The sequence below is a fragment of the Macaca fascicularis genome, chromosome 11 (assembly GCF_037993035.2).
Source record: "Macaca fascicularis isolate 582-1 chromosome 11, T2T-MFA8v1.1".
In the NCBI taxonomy this organism is placed as follows: Eukaryota; Metazoa; Chordata; class Mammalia; order Primates; family Cercopithecidae; genus Macaca; species Macaca fascicularis.
The window spans coordinates 132,230,002-132,247,287 of NC_088385.1; the positions used below are offsets into that span (position 1 = coordinate 132,230,002).

General features: G+C 50.4%; 1 protein-coding gene across 6 annotated transcripts in view; it reads left to right on the forward strand.

The window, feature by feature from the left end:
- Positions 1 to 17,286, forward strand: part of AACS (acetoacetyl-CoA synthetase) — an 82,016-nt gene that overhangs the window by 1,157 nt on the left and 63,573 nt on the right. For all 6 annotated transcript variants that reach the window (XR_012420828.1, XM_045366345.2, XM_015430724.3 and 3 more), the window contains exons 2-3: positions 7,551 to 7,654; positions 11,029 to 11,149. Coding sequence is in view for 5 of the 6 variants with exons in the window: in XM_045366345.2 (XP_045222280.2) it covers positions 7,551 to 7,654; positions 11,029 to 11,149 (225 nt within the window). In the remaining variant the exon portion in view is untranslated. The remainder of the gene's footprint in view (positions 1 to 7,550; positions 7,655 to 11,028; positions 11,150 to 17,286) is intronic.

Sequence of the window (17,286 nt, forward strand, 5' to 3'; positions counted from 1 at the left end):
GCTAATTTTGTATTTTTAGTAGAGATGGAGTTTCTCCGTGTTGGTCAGGCTGGTCTCGAACTCCTGACCTCAGGTGATCTGACCGCCTCGGCCTCCCAAAGTGCAGGGATTACAGGCGTGAGCAACGGCCACCAGCCTCCCTAGGGGATGTTTAACTCATGGTCTCTCCTCACCCCCTCCGCCAGCGCAGGGCCTCCCTTGTTTCTGTTGGTGGCGTCCTGTTCTTGCTCAGGCTCACAGGAATGGACACCCAGTCACATGGCCCACACCAGAAGTCTTCTGCCACGGCTCCATGTCTTTCTCACATCTCCTGCTTTACAGCCCCGTGCCAGGGGTTCTGGGGCCTCCTTTCCTCCTCTCCCAACAGTGGTTGGTTTTCTTGCTTCTTGCTTTTCCCCCCATTTGCATCCTGCTTGCTTTACCAGAGTAATCTTGAAGCACACAGGTCTTTCTTTGTCACTCCTTGGCTCAGAAGTTCTCAGTGGTTCCTTGTTGACCACAGAATTGCAGACTGCTGCCTGGCAGCTTCCAGGCCCTCCACAGCAGGGGGGAGCTTCCACGGAGTCGTTTCTTAGGCTAACCCGGGCCGTTCCTCTCCTTCCCTTGCTCTCCCTTGGAGACAGGTGTAGTCTGTTGCCCTGGGGGCTTCCCCCCCCAGCAGTTGGTAAATGACTGTGTGTTGGATTAGGGCAGCCTGGAGACCCCTGGAAGAAGCAGGAGGCTGCCATGTGGGATGATGTTCTTCCTCTGTGTCACCTTGCCTTGATTCCATCTGTTTCCTCTGCCAGCAATAACAGAATGCTGGTCTGGTGCCTGTCCAGCCCTGATGTTATGGAATAATTTCAGATACGGGCAGCCCTGTTAGATGGGTGAAACCACCTTCCTCCATGGGAAGTGTTGAAGAGAAGGGATTTGTAATCTACCTGGATTTCTTTTTTTTTTTTTTTTAAGAAAAAAGATTTCTTCTCCCCCAGGCTGAAGTGCGATGGTGCGATCTCGGCTCACTGAAACCTCTGCCTCCTGGGTTCAAGCAATTCTCCTGCCTCAGCCTCCTGAGTAGCTGGGATTACAGGTGCCTGCCACTACGCCTGGCTAATTTTTGCATTTTTAGTAGAGACGGGGTTTCACCATGTTGGCCAGGCTGGTCTAGAACTCCTGACCTCAGGCGATCCACCTGCCTCAGCCTCCCAAAGTGCTGGGATTACAGGTGTCAGCCACTGTGCCTGGCCGACTACCTGGATTTTGAACCAGCTCTGCTGCTTACCAGCTTTGTGATCAGGAGGAAGTCATTGGATCTCCCCATGCCTCGTTTCCTCATCTGTAAAATGGGCATAACGGGACCTGAGTCATTGAGTGGGTGTGCGGGTGACAGGAGATGGTCACATCCAGTGCTCAGCTCTGCCCTGGGCCCCTGGGGTTGTGGAGTAAACATGAGCAAGTGCTGGGAGGGCCCAAGCATGGCTGCGGAGCTCCTTTCCGTCCTTCAGGGCTCTCAGACTGGTGGCCCATGGGCCAGGTCTCATCAGCAGACACACTATTGAGTTGCCTGCATTTAAAAGTTAGGAGAGGGGGCTGGGCGTGGTGGCTCACACCTGTAGTCCTAGCACTTGGGGAGGCTGAGGTGGGTGGATCTTTTTTTTCCTTTTTTTTTTTTTTGAGACGGAGTCTTGCTCTGTCACCCAGCTGGAGTGCAGTGGTGCCATCTCGGCTCACTGCAAGCTCTGCCTCCCAGGTTCATGCCATCCTTCCAGCATTCTCCTGCCTCAGCCTCCTGAGTATCTGGGACTATAGGTGCCCACCATCACGCCGGCTAATTTTTTGTATTTTTAGTAGAGACGGAGTTTCACCGTGTTAGCCAGGATAGTCTCGATCTCCTGACCTCGTGATCCGCCCACCTCAGCCTCCCAAAGTGCCGGGATTACAGGTGTGAGCCGCCGCGCCCGGCCTGGGTGGATCTTTTGAGCCTAGGAGTTTGAGACCAGCCTGGGCAACATGGTGAAACCCCCATCTCTACAAAAAATACAAAAAATTATCTGGGCATTGTGGCAGGCGCCTGTAATCCCAGCTACTCTGGAACTAAGGCAGGGTCGCTGGAGCCCAGGAGGTGGAGGTTGCAGTGAGCCCGAGATCTCGCCACTGCACTGCAGCCTGGGTGACAGAGTAAGAGTCTGTCTCAAATAAATAAAAGTTGGGAGACCACATATGAAAAGCAAGCTTTCCAACCTCTGAGAATTCCAGGGCCTGTCATGCTGGGTCTGCATTCCCAACATGGCAGCATTGTCCGGAGCATTGTCCGAGCTGAGCGAGGCCCATCCCTTTAGTCTGGAGGAGGGCATTTAGAGCTCAGGTTTTGTCCTTTTCTCCTCTTACCACTCTTGATGGTGATTTCCACCTCTCTCCCCTTTCTTATTCCTGGTCCTGGACGCTTTGGGCTTCGCTTGAAGATCCAGCTTAAATTCAATCTTCTTTTTGATTATTCTCTTTGAAGATTTCTGCCTTCCCTCTTCTCTCCAAGCGCATGTAATTTGGGCTTTCATTCTGCCCTGCTGTTTTGTGTATTTGTGAGCATTCTTATTGCTTAAAGACAGTGCCCGTGAACTTGTATCCTCTCCTCTGTGTCCCAGCAGGGGCTGTCTTGTAGCCTGTATACAGTACGGGGCCATGCTTTGGACTGGATGTCAGTAGAGAGCAAGGCACACATCCTCAGCGGCATTGCTCCAGCCCTGCAGCCTTCATGGAGGAAGGGAGGGGCGTTCCCCACTCCGGCCGCCTCTCCGTGAGCCGGTCTTTCCAGACCAAGGTTGGCAGGAAGTTTCTATCCCTGCATTTTGGGAGGCTCTGGTAGGGTTACCTACCCTCTTTTCCACTACCAGAGCCACAGGTTGGTTGGTTCCTGTCACTGCTTCCAGCTGAGCCCACCTGTGCACTCCCTGCACACCCCCCTGGGGCTCTGGGGTCCTCTGACGCAGGCTTCCTTGGGGTCGGGTGCAGCTCCAGCCTGGCATATGTGCCTGTGATTCCAGGCCTCTAGCAAGCTCTGGCAGACATGCTGCATGTACTAGCCCTCTGTAATTAGGGGGCAGAGAGGTGGCACCGGTTTCAAAGGCATGCTCTTTTGGAGGACTATGCCAAGTGTCCTTCTGTGTACCACAAGCTGCACGTCGGCTCTCTGTGCAAGCAGCTGGGATGGAGTTTGCCAACAAATAGAAGGCTTGGGCCCTGTTCTCAAATAGCTCCGGGTGCTAGGGGAGAGAGCTCATGTGAAGATAGTGCCACAAGTTAGTGGACGCTGGGCATTCCACGAATGGGGCACTGGTGTTGACGTTCTGAGTATTGCACTGTTGTATGGCAGATGCACCTGACGGCTGAAACTTCAGAAGAACGTATGTTCAGAGTTCCAAGCTAAGGAATCTGGGAGTGGCCAACCCGGATTTATTCCTTGTCTATGAGGAACATCTGAAGCCCTGGCCCACCCCATAGAACGCAAGCTCTACAGGGGGATTGAGGCCCTTTCTTTTGAAATAAGTGAAGGTTACCAGGTGGAAGTTGCTAGGAGAGCGTGCTAAGTGAAGGTGCTGTATAAACTGCGTGCATTTTACAAGCAGTTGCGGTTCTCCGTCCAGCCTGCTGCCCCCGGACCATCCCTGTAGGTAAGTTTCCAATAAACCCCGTGTCTGGCTCACTGCTTCCAGATCTCTGGAATCTGGTGCCATCTATTGGAGTTAATGGGGGTCCAGCACAACAGCAGTGTGCTGGGTGTAGCAGAGAATGTGGTTTAGAAGGGCAGATAGCCTGTTATCTCAGCGACTTGGGCAGCAGGGGCAGGAGGATTGCTTGAGTCCAGGACTTAGAGGATGCAGTAAGCTATGATCATGCCACTGCACTCCAGCCTGGGCAGAAGAGTAAGACCCTGTCTCTAAAAAAATTAATAATTAAAAAAAGGGCAGATAAAATCTTCAGCTAAGATTTGAAGGTGTAGACTGGCTAAGATTCTCCTAGGTGGAGAGGAAGAAGGGCTGAAAATTCAGAAGCCTGTGGGGACCAGACAGGTGCCCAATATAATAATAGTTACTATTTAGTGAGCTCTCCCTATATGCCAGGCTCCATCTGGCACCTGATATGTATCAACTAATGTCATCCTCTTGGTAATCCTACCAAGTGGGTAGTAGTAGTAGCCCCATTTCACAGCTGAACAAACCAAGGCACGAAGTCTCAGTTAAGACTTTGTAGCTGTAGGCGGTGGAGCTGTAGTCTGCCATCTGGTTAGTTGTTGCCTCTGGCATTTGCTTGAGGGCCTGATGAGGCAGCAGTTCCCAGTTCTAGCTAATCGGTCACTGTTTGGTGTGGACAATGCATTTGTTACCCATTGCTGGTGACAAATCAGCCCAAAAGTTGGCGACTTAAAACAAGAATAAACCTTTATTACCTCTCAGTTTCTGTGGGTCAGGATTGGGGAGTGGCTATTTGGGTGGTTCTGGCTCAGGATCCCCGAGGAGCTGCAGTGGGAATGCAGCCATCCCCGAGAGCTGAGAGCTCACTCACACGGCGGTAAGTTAGTGCTGGTGGTGACAGCAAGGTAGTGCAGGAGGCGTCTGCCATATGCCACCTAGGACTGCATGAGCATCCTCACTGGCTTCTCCCGGAGCAGGTGACCCAAGAGAGCCACCTGGCTGCAGTGACCCTTACAACCTGGCTTTGGAAGTCACATTTGACCACTTCCACAGTACCCTGTTGGTGACACAGATCAGCCCTCTCAGGTTGGGAAGGGGACGACCATGGAGGGCCATGAATGCCTGGAGGTGACAATTATTGGCTGACGACCACAGTCAGGTACTCACTCTTCTCAGAGAAGCCAGAATTTCATTTAAAAATGGATTTATGTGCTTGCTTTGGCAGCACATATACTAGGTAGAAAAATTAGCATGATCCTTGCACAAGGTGGAGATGCAAATTCACGAAGTAGTCCATCAAAAAGCAAGAACAGGCTTTTAAGTGTGAACAGCTCGCACAGGCTAAATCAGACCTGGGCTTGTGGTTGCAGCGTCCTCCCCAGTAGAGGCGGGGAGCGTGGGAGCGGAAGAGTGTTTCTCAAGAGTCATATTTGATGAGAGGGCTGAGTTGCTGACTGGGAAAGTTTCCACATGAAGTCGGCCACTTTCGCTGTCGTCTCCCAGGGTCCTTGTGGTGTCAAGATGCCATTGTGGCTGCATCCTTCCAGATTCATGGGGCTGGTCGTGTCTGACTTCCTTAGTGATGCTGTTGGTGAATGAACTTTTGTGATAGGCTTTGTTGTTGTTGTTGTTGCTGCTGTTGACTGAGTTTCGCTCTTGTTGCCCAGGCTGGAGTCCAGTGGCATGATCTCGGCTCACTGCAACCTCCACCTGAGTTCAAGAGATTCTCCTGCCTCAGCCTCCCGGGTAGCTGGGATTACAGGCATGTGCCACCACACCCAGCTAATTTTTTGTATTTAGTAGAGATGGGGTTTCGACATGTTGGTCCGGCTGGTCTCAAACTCCTGACCTCAAGCGATCCGCCCACCTGGGCCTCCTAAAGGACTGGGATTACAGGCATGAGCCACTGCTCCTAGCCTTTTTTTTTTTTTTTTTTAATGGTGTCTCACTCTGTCACCCACCCAGGCTGGAGTGCAGTGGCAGGATCATAGCTCACTGCAGCTTCAAGCTTCTGGGCTAAAGCGATCCTCAGCTGTCTCTGCCCCAGTTCTTGTCATCCGTCGGAGTCCAGCATAACTGAGGACCATTCCTGGATACCACAGTCAGAGGGGACACTGCTGAAGGAAGCATCGTGTCTCTTCTCTCTCCCCCGCCGGGGCTGGGAACAGTGAGGATGGGCACGCTTGACTTGACTGATGGCAGTGAGGTAGTTCAGCTCAGCGGTTGTAGTATGCCTTTTCCCCCATTCGTGATACTTCATTGGCCATCTTCCTGATATGTTATTATATCCCTGCCAGTCTCTGCCTTCCTGGAGCCCCAGCAAGGCTGTGCTTTGAAACAGAAGCACTGTATGACTTCCCTTGGTCCCTGATAGGATAAATTTCTGCTATCCCTGAGGACTGATTGGCTCACTGTGGCCAGTCCACTTGGATCCTATGCAGTTGAGAGGGTAAAAAGTCCTTAGCTAGGCTGGGGTCAGTTTTGCAGTGAAGTCACATTTCCTTTAGGAGTTAAATACATCTCTTTGTATCAAGTTTCCAACTCATGTCTTGATGGTGGGGAAAAGCTGTTTTGAGTATAACTGAGTGGAATCTGCAAGGGGGAACTCCCCTGGGCATAAGAAGTTAGATTGTTGTGGAATAAAAGGAGGGAGACCTTTTACCATATAACTTTTTTTTTTTTTGAGACAGAGTTTTGCTCTTGTCGCCCAGGCTGGAGTGCAATGGCACGATCTCAGCTCACCACAACCTCCACCTCCCAGGTTCAAGTGAATCTCCCGCCTCAGCCTCCTTAGTAGCTGGTATTACAGGCATGTGCCACCACGCCCGGCCAATTTTGTATTTTTAGTAGAGACAGGGTTTCTCCATGTTGGTCAGGCTGGCCTTGAACTCCTGACCTCAGGTGATCCGCCAGCCTCGGCCTCCCAAAGTGCTGGGATTACAGGCATGAGCCACCATGCCCGACAATTTTTTTTTTGAGATGGAGTTTCGCTGTGTCGCTCAGACTGGAGTGCAGTGGTGCGATCTTGGCTCACTTCATCCTCCCGCCTCCCAGGTTTAAGCTCTGCCTCTGCCTCCCAAGTAGCTGGGATTACAGGCGCCCGCCACCATGCTCGGCTAGTTTTTTTCGTATTTTCAGTAGAGACAGGGTGTTACTATCTTGGCCCGGCTGATCTTGAGCTCCTGACCTCGTGATCCACCTGCCTCAGCCTCCCAAAGTGCTGGGATTACAGGCATGAGCCACTGCGCCCGGCCTCCATATAACTTTTTACACTTTTGTAATTTTGAGTCTTGTGAACATATTGCATATTCAAAAATCAAAATAAGTAATAACACCCCCCAACATTATACTGGCCTTGAGAAGTCATCAGCAGACTACCAGTTTTGAACTTCTGGGTTTTCCGTTGTATTGACTATACATTTCCTAAGGTTGTGTGGTATCATAATGGCGAACTCCTAATGCCACTGTGGTCATTTCCAAGGCCCCATTCTAAGGACTTTCTACATGTGCTCGTTTAAATCCTCACAGCAGCCCTGTGGGGATTGGGGGGCTATTAATTATCCCCTGAGGTCACAAAGCTAAATAAGTGGCCGAATCAGGATTTGAACCCGGGCATTCGGGCTATAGAATCTGTGTTCTTAGGCATGGTGGTTAAGATATAAAATCACTGAAGATGACTCAAAACATCACCGCCTCAGCTTTTGTTCTTTTTGGGGACTAGAGGTATTGGGTTTGCATCAATAAAAATTAAGCTCCTTCCTCCCACAGACCGTTTCTCCTCAGATGAATTTGGCTCGCTTGGACACGCCCCAGGCTCCTGAGGTGTGTCCATCGCCAAGATTTCCCTTTTAAGGTTAATCTGAGCTATTTCATTTTTAGAGAATTACGATGACTTGTACCGTTGGTCCGTTGAGTCGTATTCAGACTTCTGGGCAGAGTTCTGGAAGTTCAGTGGAATTGTCTTCTCACGCGCGTACGATGAGGTAAGTAGAGATTTTCCATGGACGTGGTCTCTTATTGAGGTCGTGCTTCAAAGTGAAATACTAATTTTGGGGAATACTGAATCGTATCTTCTTTTTACAACCTCATGCGGATAGGAAAAAGTCATTGCCCTAGAGAACTGGCATTAAATTATCACAGACCTCGTTGAGAACTTTTCAGCCTGTTAATCCTCTGTTGTGTGGGGACCCCAGGCCCTGTCCTGGGAACTTGAGTGATCCTAAATAGTAGTTTTTTTGTTTTTTTTTAATTTTTGAATATTTTGGACTGGGTGCAGTGGTTCACACCTGTAATCCCAGCAGTTGACAGACTAGGATGGGAGGATACCTTGAGCCCAGGAGTTTGAGTGCAGGCTAGGCAATATAGCGAGATCCTGTCTCCAAAAAAATAAATTAACTGGGCAAGGTGGTGCATGCCTGTGATCCCACCTACTCAGGAGGCTGAGGTGGAAGAGTCAGGAGGTCGAGGCTGCAGTGAGCGGTGATTGCGCCACACTCCAGCCTGGGTAACAGAGACAGACCCTGTCTCAAAAAACAATATTTAGGCCGGGCGCGGTGGCTCAAGCCTGTAATCCCAGCACTTTGGGAGGCCGAGATGGGCGGATCACGAGGTCAGGAGATCGAGACCATCCTGGCTAACACGGTGAAACCCCGTCTCTACTAAAAAATACAAAAAACTAGACGGGCGAGGTGGCGGGCGCCTGTAGTCACAGCTACTCGGGAGGCTGAGGCAGGAGAATGGCGTAAACCCGGGAGGCGGAGCTTGCAGTGAGCTGAGATCTGGCCACTGCACTCCAGCCTGGACAACAGAGCCAGACTCCGTCTCAAAAAAAAAAAAAAAAAAAAACCAATATTTAATTATGTTAAAGTACATATATCATAAATTTTTATGTAACCATCTTAACTATTTTAAACTGTACACTTCAGTGATGTTAAGTACATTTACATTGTTGTAGGTTTTTTTTTTTTTTTTTGAGATGGAGTCTTGCTCTATTGCCCAGGCTGGAGTGCAGTGGGGCCATCTTAGCTTAGTGCAACCTCTGCCTCCCGGGTTCTAGCAATTCTCCTGCCTCAGCCTCCCGAGTAGCTGGGATTACAGTCATGCGCCACCACACCCGGCTAATTTTTGTATTTTTAGTAGAGACAGGGTTTTGTCATGTTGCCCAGGCTGGCCTCAAACTTCCAACCTCGGGTGATCCACCCACCTCAGCCTTTCAAAGTGCTGGGATTACAGGCATGAGCCACCATGCCTGGCCACATTGTCATAGTTTTTTTTGTTTTGTTTTGCTTTTTTGAGACGGAGTCTTGCTCTGTCGCCAGGCTGGAGTGCAGTGGCGTGATCTCAGCTCACTGCAACCTTCAACTCCCTGGTTCAAGTGATTCTCCTGCCTCACCCTCCCAAGTAGCTGGGATTACAGGCACGCACCACCACGCCCAGCTAATTTTTGTATTTTTAGTAGAGATGGGGTTTTACCATGTTGGCCAGGATGGTCTCAATCTCCTGACCTTGTGATCCGCCCACCTCAGCCTCCCAAAGTGCTGGGATTACAGGCATGAGCCACTGCACCTGGCCATAGTTTTTTTTTTTTTTTTTGAGACGGAGTCTCGCTCTGTCACCCAGCCTGGAGTGCAGTGGCCGGATCTCAGCTCACTGCAAGCTCCGCCTCCCGGGTTCACGCCATTCTCCTGCCTCAGCCTCTCGAGTAGCTGGGACTACAGGCGCCCGCCACCTCTCCCGGCTAGTTTTTTGTATTTTTTAGTACAGATGGGGTTTCACGGTGTTAGCCAGGATGGTCTCGATCTCCTGACCTCGTGATCCGCCCATCTCGGCCTCCCAAAGTGCTGGGATTATAGGCTTGAGCCACTGCGCCCGGCCGTTTTTTTATTTTTTTATTTTTTTATTTTTTTTTTGAGACGGAGTCTCGCTCTGCCGCCCAGGCTGGAGTGCAGTGGCCACATCTTGGCTCACTGCAAGCTCCACATCCCGGGTTCACGCCATTCTCCTGCCTCAGCCTCCCGAGTATCTGGGACTACAGGCGCCCGCCACCTCGCCCGTCTAGTTTTTTGTATTTTTTAGTAGAGACGGGGTTTCACCGTGTCAGCCAGGATGGTCTCGATCTCCTGACCTCGTGATCCGCCCGTCTCGGCCTCCCAAAGTGCTGGGATTACAGGCTTGAGCCACCGCGCCCGGCCCCGGCCGTTTTTTTAAACTATTAGGAGTTTCGTTCTTTCTTTCTTTCTTTTTTTTTTTTTTTTTGAGACCGCATCTTGCATTGTCACCCAGGCTGGAGCGTATCTCGGCTCACTGCAACCTCCACCTCCCAGGTTCAGGTGATTCTCTTGCCTCAGCCTCCAAGTAGCTGGAATTACAAGCGCCCGCCATCACGCCTGGCTAATTTTTGTATTTTTAGTAGAGGCGGGGTTTCACCATGTTGGCCAGGCTGGTCTTAAACTCCTGACCTCGGGTGATCTGCCTGCCTCAGCCTCCCAAAGTGCTGGGATTACAGGCATGAGCCACTGCACCCGGCTGGAGTTTTGTTATTTTTTTAACCTGCAGTTTAGAGAAAACTTTTCGGCTCTTTACATTGTAAATCAATAAATATCTGAGAAAAGGGAGTCCTGCCGTTCAAAGTCGAATTTATTGTCTCTTTGGGGCAAACCATTTTGAAATGTTGATCTTTTGGGACTTTGACAATAAAAATCAAGGTTCCAGCACCCCAAGGAAGGAAGCAAAGGCTGAAACTCCCAAAAGTTGTGGGCAAGGGGCAGCTGGTCCCGGAGCTTGCTCTCCTGGTTTCCGTGTGTCTGGGCAGAGCCTGACATGTTGGGCGTCCTCTTTGTCTTCAGGATCTCTCGTTGTGTAGGTGCTTAATGAATATTTGTGGAACACATACTTTACTGGGGATGGTTGTCTTCCCTTGGCATTAATCCCTACTTTCAGTGTCTAGCCTTTAGGCCGGTTCAGAGTTCAGTCCATAACATGATTTAAAAATGCTCTGGGCCAGGTCAGGAGATCGAGACCATCCTGGCTAACACAGTGAAACCCCGTCTCTACTAAAAAATACAAAAAACTAGCCGGGCGCGGTTGTGGGCGCCTGTAGTCCCAGCTACTCGGGAAGGCTGAGGCAGGAGAATGGCGTGAACCCGGGAGACAGAGCTTGCAGTGAGCCGAGATCCGGCCACTGCACTCCAGCCTGGGTGACAGAGCGAGACTCCGTCTCCAGAAAAAAAAAAAAAAAAAAAAAAAAAATGCTCTGGGCCATGAGTGAGCTGGCTCCCCGGGAAGCAGAATCACTTTTGCTGATTTGTGGCGGAGGACTCATGTTGTGTGCGTCTTGGTGTGTTGTCGTTCTCTATAGGTTGTGGACACATCGAAAGGGATCGCAGATGTCCCCGAGTGGTTCAAAGGCAGTCGGCTTAACTATGCGGAAAACCTCCTGCGGCACAAAGACGATGACAGAGTTGCCCTTTACGTTGCAAGTGAGTCCCGATGGCGAGACCCCGGGTTTCCTCCGTGGAAGGTCTAGATGGTGCGTGCATGCGGTGCCACGTAGTTGGAGAGACAGGATTTCCAAACCATATGTTGGCACCTTTCTGACCTAATGAAGATTTCTGTGGACTTTATTTTTGCTGTGGAGGGGAGAGGGCCAGTGTGTGGTCATGCTTTATGGGCAAAATGGAGATACTCAAGTAACTAGCTTGTGTCACAGAGAAAGTTAGTGATGAAACTGTAACTAGACTCTCTTCCCATTGGCTTTTCCTTTTAAAATAAAGTTGAGGCTGGGCACAGAGGGCCGGTGTGGTGGCCCAGGCTGGAGTACATTGGCATGGTCATGGATGGCTCCCTGCAACCTCAGTCTCCCAGGCTCAAGCAATCCTCCCACCTCAGCTTCCTGAGTAGCTGGGACTATAGACACACACCACTATGCCTGGCTGATTTTCTGTTTTTTTGTTTTTTTGTTTTATTTTTGAGACGGAGTCTCGCTCTGTCGCCCAGGTTGGAGTGCAGTGACCGGATCTCAGCTCACTGCAAGCTCCGCCTCCTGAGTTTACGCCATTCTCCTGCCTCAGCCTCCCGAGTAGCTGGGACTACAGGTGCCCGCTACCTCGCCCGGCTAGTTTTTTGTATTTTTTAGTAGAGACGGGGTTTCACCGTGTAGGCCAGGATGGTCTCGATCTCCTGACCTTGTGATCTGCCCGTCTCGGCCTCCCAAAGTGCTGGGATTACAGGCTTGAGCCACCGCGCCCGGCCTGTTTTTTTTTTTGTTTTTTTTTTTTAGTAGAGACAGGGTCTTGCTATGGTGCCCAGGCAGGTCTTGAAATCTTGGGCTCAAGCAGTGCTCTCATCTTGGTTTCCCAGACTGTTGGCATTTCAGACATGAGCCACTGTACTCGGCCCCTGTGCGGCTTTTAACAATTTATTATTATTTTTAAATTGTATGTTCAGCAAGAGCTTATTGGACCCTCATTGTGTCTAAGACATCTTGAGATGTAAGACTCAAAAATAAACTGAAGTCGTGTTCTGCCTCCAGAATATTACATTCTAATCATGGAAATAAGGCCAACGTACACAGAAACAGTTGACAGTCTATATTAAATGCCAAAATGAGTCTCCGAGTTGGCAATTTTTTTTTTTTTTTTTTGAGATGGAGTCTTCCTCTGTTGCCCAGGCTGGAGTGCAGTGATCTAGGTTTGCTGCAACCTCTGCTTCCTGGGTTCAGGTGATTCTTCTGCCTCAGCCTCCCGAGTAGCTGGGATTACAGGTGCCTACCACCAGGCCTGGCTAATTTTTGTATTTTTAGTAGAGACAGGGTTTCACCATGTTGGCCAGGCTGGTCTCAAACTTCTGACCTCAGGTGATCCGGCCGCCTCGGCCTCCCAAAGTGCTGGGATTACAGGTATCAGCCACTATGCCCGGCCTGAGTTGGCAATTTTTATTAGAAGCCAGAGAAAGATTAATACACCATGGTGTAAAATACTCATCAGAAAATGAATTTCCATTTTCTTATATTTCCAAGAAACTTCACTCACTCCCTAGATCAGCATAAAAAACCAAACCACTGGAAACAGGCAGTGAGTGGCCCTGCCCAGGTTACAGAGCAGGGCCTCCCTTCTGCCATTGTGGGAAGGACCAAAAGACCCTGTGCAGTTGTTAAAGTTCATGGCAGTCCAGTTCCCACCGAGACTTGCTGGAACACATCTTCCAGGGTTGGGGCCCAGGCTTCCATGTATTTTCAAAGCCCATGGGCACTTCTGATGTGCATTCCTGGGGAAGAGCCATGGAGCAAAGTCTTGACATACCATTTGGGCTGGTCAGTGTTCCACTGCTGTTTTCCTTGGTTCTCAGCCTTGACACAGTCAGGGAAGAGTAGATGGGTGGTCTGGGGTCAGGGCTCCGACTGGCTCTCCCTTGCCCTTTGTGTGCCCACCTGTCTGTTCATCCATTCGTTCCTCAAACCTGTATTAAATGCCTCCTGAGGGCTGGGTGCAGTGGCTCACATCTGTAATCCCAGCACTTTGGGAGGCCGAGGCGGGCAGATCACCTGAAGTCAGGAGTTCAAGACCAGCCTGGCCAACATAGTGAAACCGTTTCTACTAAAAATACAAAAAATTAGCCAAGTGTGGTGGTGGGCGCCCATAATCCCAGCTACTCGGGAGGCTGTGGCAGGAGAATCATTTGAATCCGGGAGGCGGAGGTTGCAGTGAGCTGAGATTGTGACATTGCACTCCAGCCTGGGCGACAGAGCGAGACTCCGTCTCAAAAAAAAAAAGCCTCTGTGAAAGGTGCCGGGAAGACAGCACCTTGAATGAGATAGACAAGCTCCCTGCCCTGGGAGGGGCCCATGTTCTGAGGGGAAAGCATGGTGGTTTAACCATAAATAAGAAAACGTGGCCGGGCGCGGTGGCTCACGCCTGTAATCCCAGCACTTTGGGAGGCCGAGACGGGCGGATCACGAGGTCAGGAGATTGAGACCATCCTGGCTAACCCAGTGAAACCCCGTCTCTACTAAAAAAATACAAAAAAACTAGCCGGGCGAGGTGGCGGGCGCCTGTAGTCCCAGCTACTCCGGGGGCTGAGGCAGGAGAATGGCGTGAACCCGGGAGGCAGAGCTTGCAGTGAGCTGAGATCCGGCCACTGCACTCCAGCCTGGGTGACAGAGCGAGACTCCGTCTCAAAAAAAAAAAAAAAAAAAAAAAGAAAACATATGCTTGGAAGAATAAGCATCGTGATGGAAAAGGTATGATGGGGTGGGGTGCAGGGCTGTTTTAGACAGGGCTACCAGGGAAGGCCTGTTTGGAGGAGTTGACGGAACTTGAAGAAGCAGCAGCCTTCCTCTGGCTGACCCCTGTACCTGGAATCTCCTCCTCCTGCCTCTGCAGAAGTCATGTTCCCAGGCACAGGGAACAGCCAGAAGAAGGCCCTGGGCTGGAGGAGGCTCTATGGCTGTGGGGAACAGCCAGGAAGGCTGAGCTGGGGGGCCTCGGTTGTGGGTCCAGGAGCGTGGGGAGGTGTGAGAGGGAGTGGGCCATCCTCAGGGTTCTGAGCAAGGGCTGGGTGATCCTGTGGTGACCTGGCTGCTGGGTGGAGAACGGGAAGGGGTTGCATCATGGGAAACGAGACTTTGGAGACTGCTCCGTGCTCCATCTCTGTGTCCCCAGGGTCACCTCTGACAGTGGCAGAGGTGGGTTAGAGGCAAGATTCTGGGGCTTGTGGATGTGTCCACCAGTGGTACCAGGCTTTTAGGAAAACCATGATATTAAGTCCCAGCTTCATAAAGATGGATGAGTGAGAACATTGCCTCCAGGATTTCTTTAAATTCTTTAAGTCGAATGCGTTCCCTCACTGTTTCGGAAGACTTGGTTTACACCAGTGTTTCAGAAGTGTGCTGGCTGTGTAACTAGGCAGGCCCTCAGCGTGTCCATGTGAATCTTCAAACATTAGTCTAGGGCAGACCCAGGTGGGAGAGTCAGTGGACCCAGGCTCTGGGAAGGGGAATGGTAGGAGTTAGAGATTTTTTTCCCCTTTTTTTCTTTTTTCTTTTGAGACAGGGTCTTATTCTCTTGCCTAGGCTGGAGTACAGTGGCACGATCGTGGCTCACTGCAGCCTCGACTTCCCAGGCTCAAGTGATCCACCTTAGCCTTCTGAGTAGATGGGATCACAGGCATGCACCACTGTGTCTGGCTAAATTTTTTTTTTTAAGTTTTTTTGTAGAAATGAAGCTTTGCCATGTTGCTCAGGCTGGTTTCGAACTCCTGGGCTCAGGCAATCCGCCCGCTTTGGTCTCCCAAAGTGCTGGGATTACAGGCATTAGCCACCACGCCCAGCCAGCTCTTTTCTTCCAATTGGCATATAATTCATATACCACGGAAATACCCTTTTAAAGCACACAGCTCAGTGGTGTTTAGCATTTTCAAGAGGTTGTGCAGCCACCACCCCTAGTTCCAGAACATTTCCATTTTCCGAAAGGAAACCCCATAGCAATTAGCAGTCACTCCCTGTTCCTGCCTCCGCCAGCTCCTGGCACCCACCTCTCTGCTTTCTTTCATGGGTTTCCCCGTTCTGGACATTTTGTATAATTGGATCATACGATATGTGGCCTTTTGTGATTGGCTGCTTTCGCTCAGCACAGTGTTACCAAGGTTCATCCACATCGTAGCGTGCATCCGTACTTCATTCCTTTTATGTCCTAATAATCTTCCACAGTACGGACAGACCACATTTCATTGATCCCTAAGAGGCTCCTATGAGCCTGGCCTGCCCCAGGCCCTGCAGTGCACGTGGGAACCTCCCTAGGGTGCCAACCCAGTCACCTATTTCGTAATCCTGAGGAGGAGAACGAGGATGCTGCGTCTCTTTTCTTTTCCTGGTCCTTTTAAATGCATGTGCTTTAACCCAATGTCTCAAACACTTCATGAGGTCCCGGTTTCTCCTGGAAAGTGGGAACAGTCAAATGTGAATCTTCTTTAGAAAAAGCCCCAAAACCCAAAACTAAAAATGTAAACCCCACACTAAAAAACTAAAAATATACTTGATTCCCAGTGATGAAATAAGCCAGTCTTCCCAGAACTGGTAATACGGGTGTCTGGGTGGAGCCTGAACTGGGCGGGGTGTCTCTCCCTCTCAGTTATATACAGTATTGGCTGAACCCAGCCAGTTGCCTTTTATTTTTTTAAACCCAGCCCTGTCTTGAGGGTGGGTTAAGGAGGCAGGGTTATAATTCTGTGTCCGTTTCACACCCCCTACCCCTTTACATTAGCCTCTCTCCTCTTCACTTCCACCGTCTCTTCCCTTTTAAATATTTGAGCCCCCCTCCTTTAAAAATTATTTTTAATTTATTATTTATTTATTTATTTTGAGATGGAGTCTCGCTCTGTCGCCCAGGCTGGAGTGCAGTGGCACGATCTCGGCTCACTGCAAGCTCCGCCTCCTGGGTTCACACCATTCTCCTGTCTCAGCCTCCGGAGTAGCTGGGACTACAGGTGCCCACCACCAAGCCTGGCTAATTTTTTGTATTTTTAGTAGAGATGGGGTTTCACCGTGTTAGCCAGGATGGTTTTGATCTCCTGACCTCGTGATCCGCCCACCTCGGCCTCCCACAGTGTTGGGATTACAGGCGTAAGCCACTGCGCACGGCCTTTTTATTTTATTTTATTTTATTTTATTTTATTTTATTTTATTTTTATTTTTTTTGAGACGGAGTCTGGCTCTGTCACCCAGGCTGGAGTGCAGTGGTGCGATCTCTGCTCACTGCAAGCTCCGCCTCCCGGGTTTACGCCATTCTCCTGCCTCAGCCTCCCGAGTAGCTGGGACTACAGGCACCCGCCACCTCGCCCGGCTAATTTTTTTGTATTTTTTAGTAGAGACGGGGTTTCACCGTGTTAGCCAGGATGGTCTCGATCTCCTGACCTCGTGATCCGCCCGTCTCGGCCTCCCAAAGTGCTGGGATTACAGGCTATTTTATTTTTTTTAAGATGGAGTCTTGCTCTGTCACCCAGGCTGGAGTGCAGTGTCGTGATCACGGTTCACTGCAATCTCCACCTCCCCAGTTCAAGTGATCCTTCCACCTTAGCCTCCCGAGTAGTTAGGGTTGCACGCGTGCGCCACCACACCGGCTAATTTTTGTATTTTTAGTAGAGATGGGGTTTCTCCCCATGTTGGCCAGGTTGGTCTTTAACTCCTGACCTCAAATTATCCACCCGCCTCAGCCTCCAAAAGTGTTGGGATTACAGGCGCGAGCCACCACGCCTGGGAGAGCCCCTTCTTTTAATGAACTCTTCCCTTCCTTATAATTGCAGTGGGAATAAGGACCCTCAAGCCAGTGATCACAGTTAGTTTACAAATCGCATCCCTTACTTAAGCAGGGGCCTGAGCAGCCGATTATTGGCTCGGGGGCTTTAAGATCATTGTGTTTTGTTTTCTGTGTGTTTTCCTGACTTGTTCCTCACTCACCCAGCTGGGTACAGGTGCTCACAGAGCTCTGCTCCGCACTCAGCCGTTCTCAGCAGAACTCATCTCTCCTATGGGTAATCCCCGTCGAGGCCATGCAGTGCCCTACTTAAAAAGATACATATATGTGCACAATTGCCTTCATGCTCCAGCGAGTGGAGCAAATGA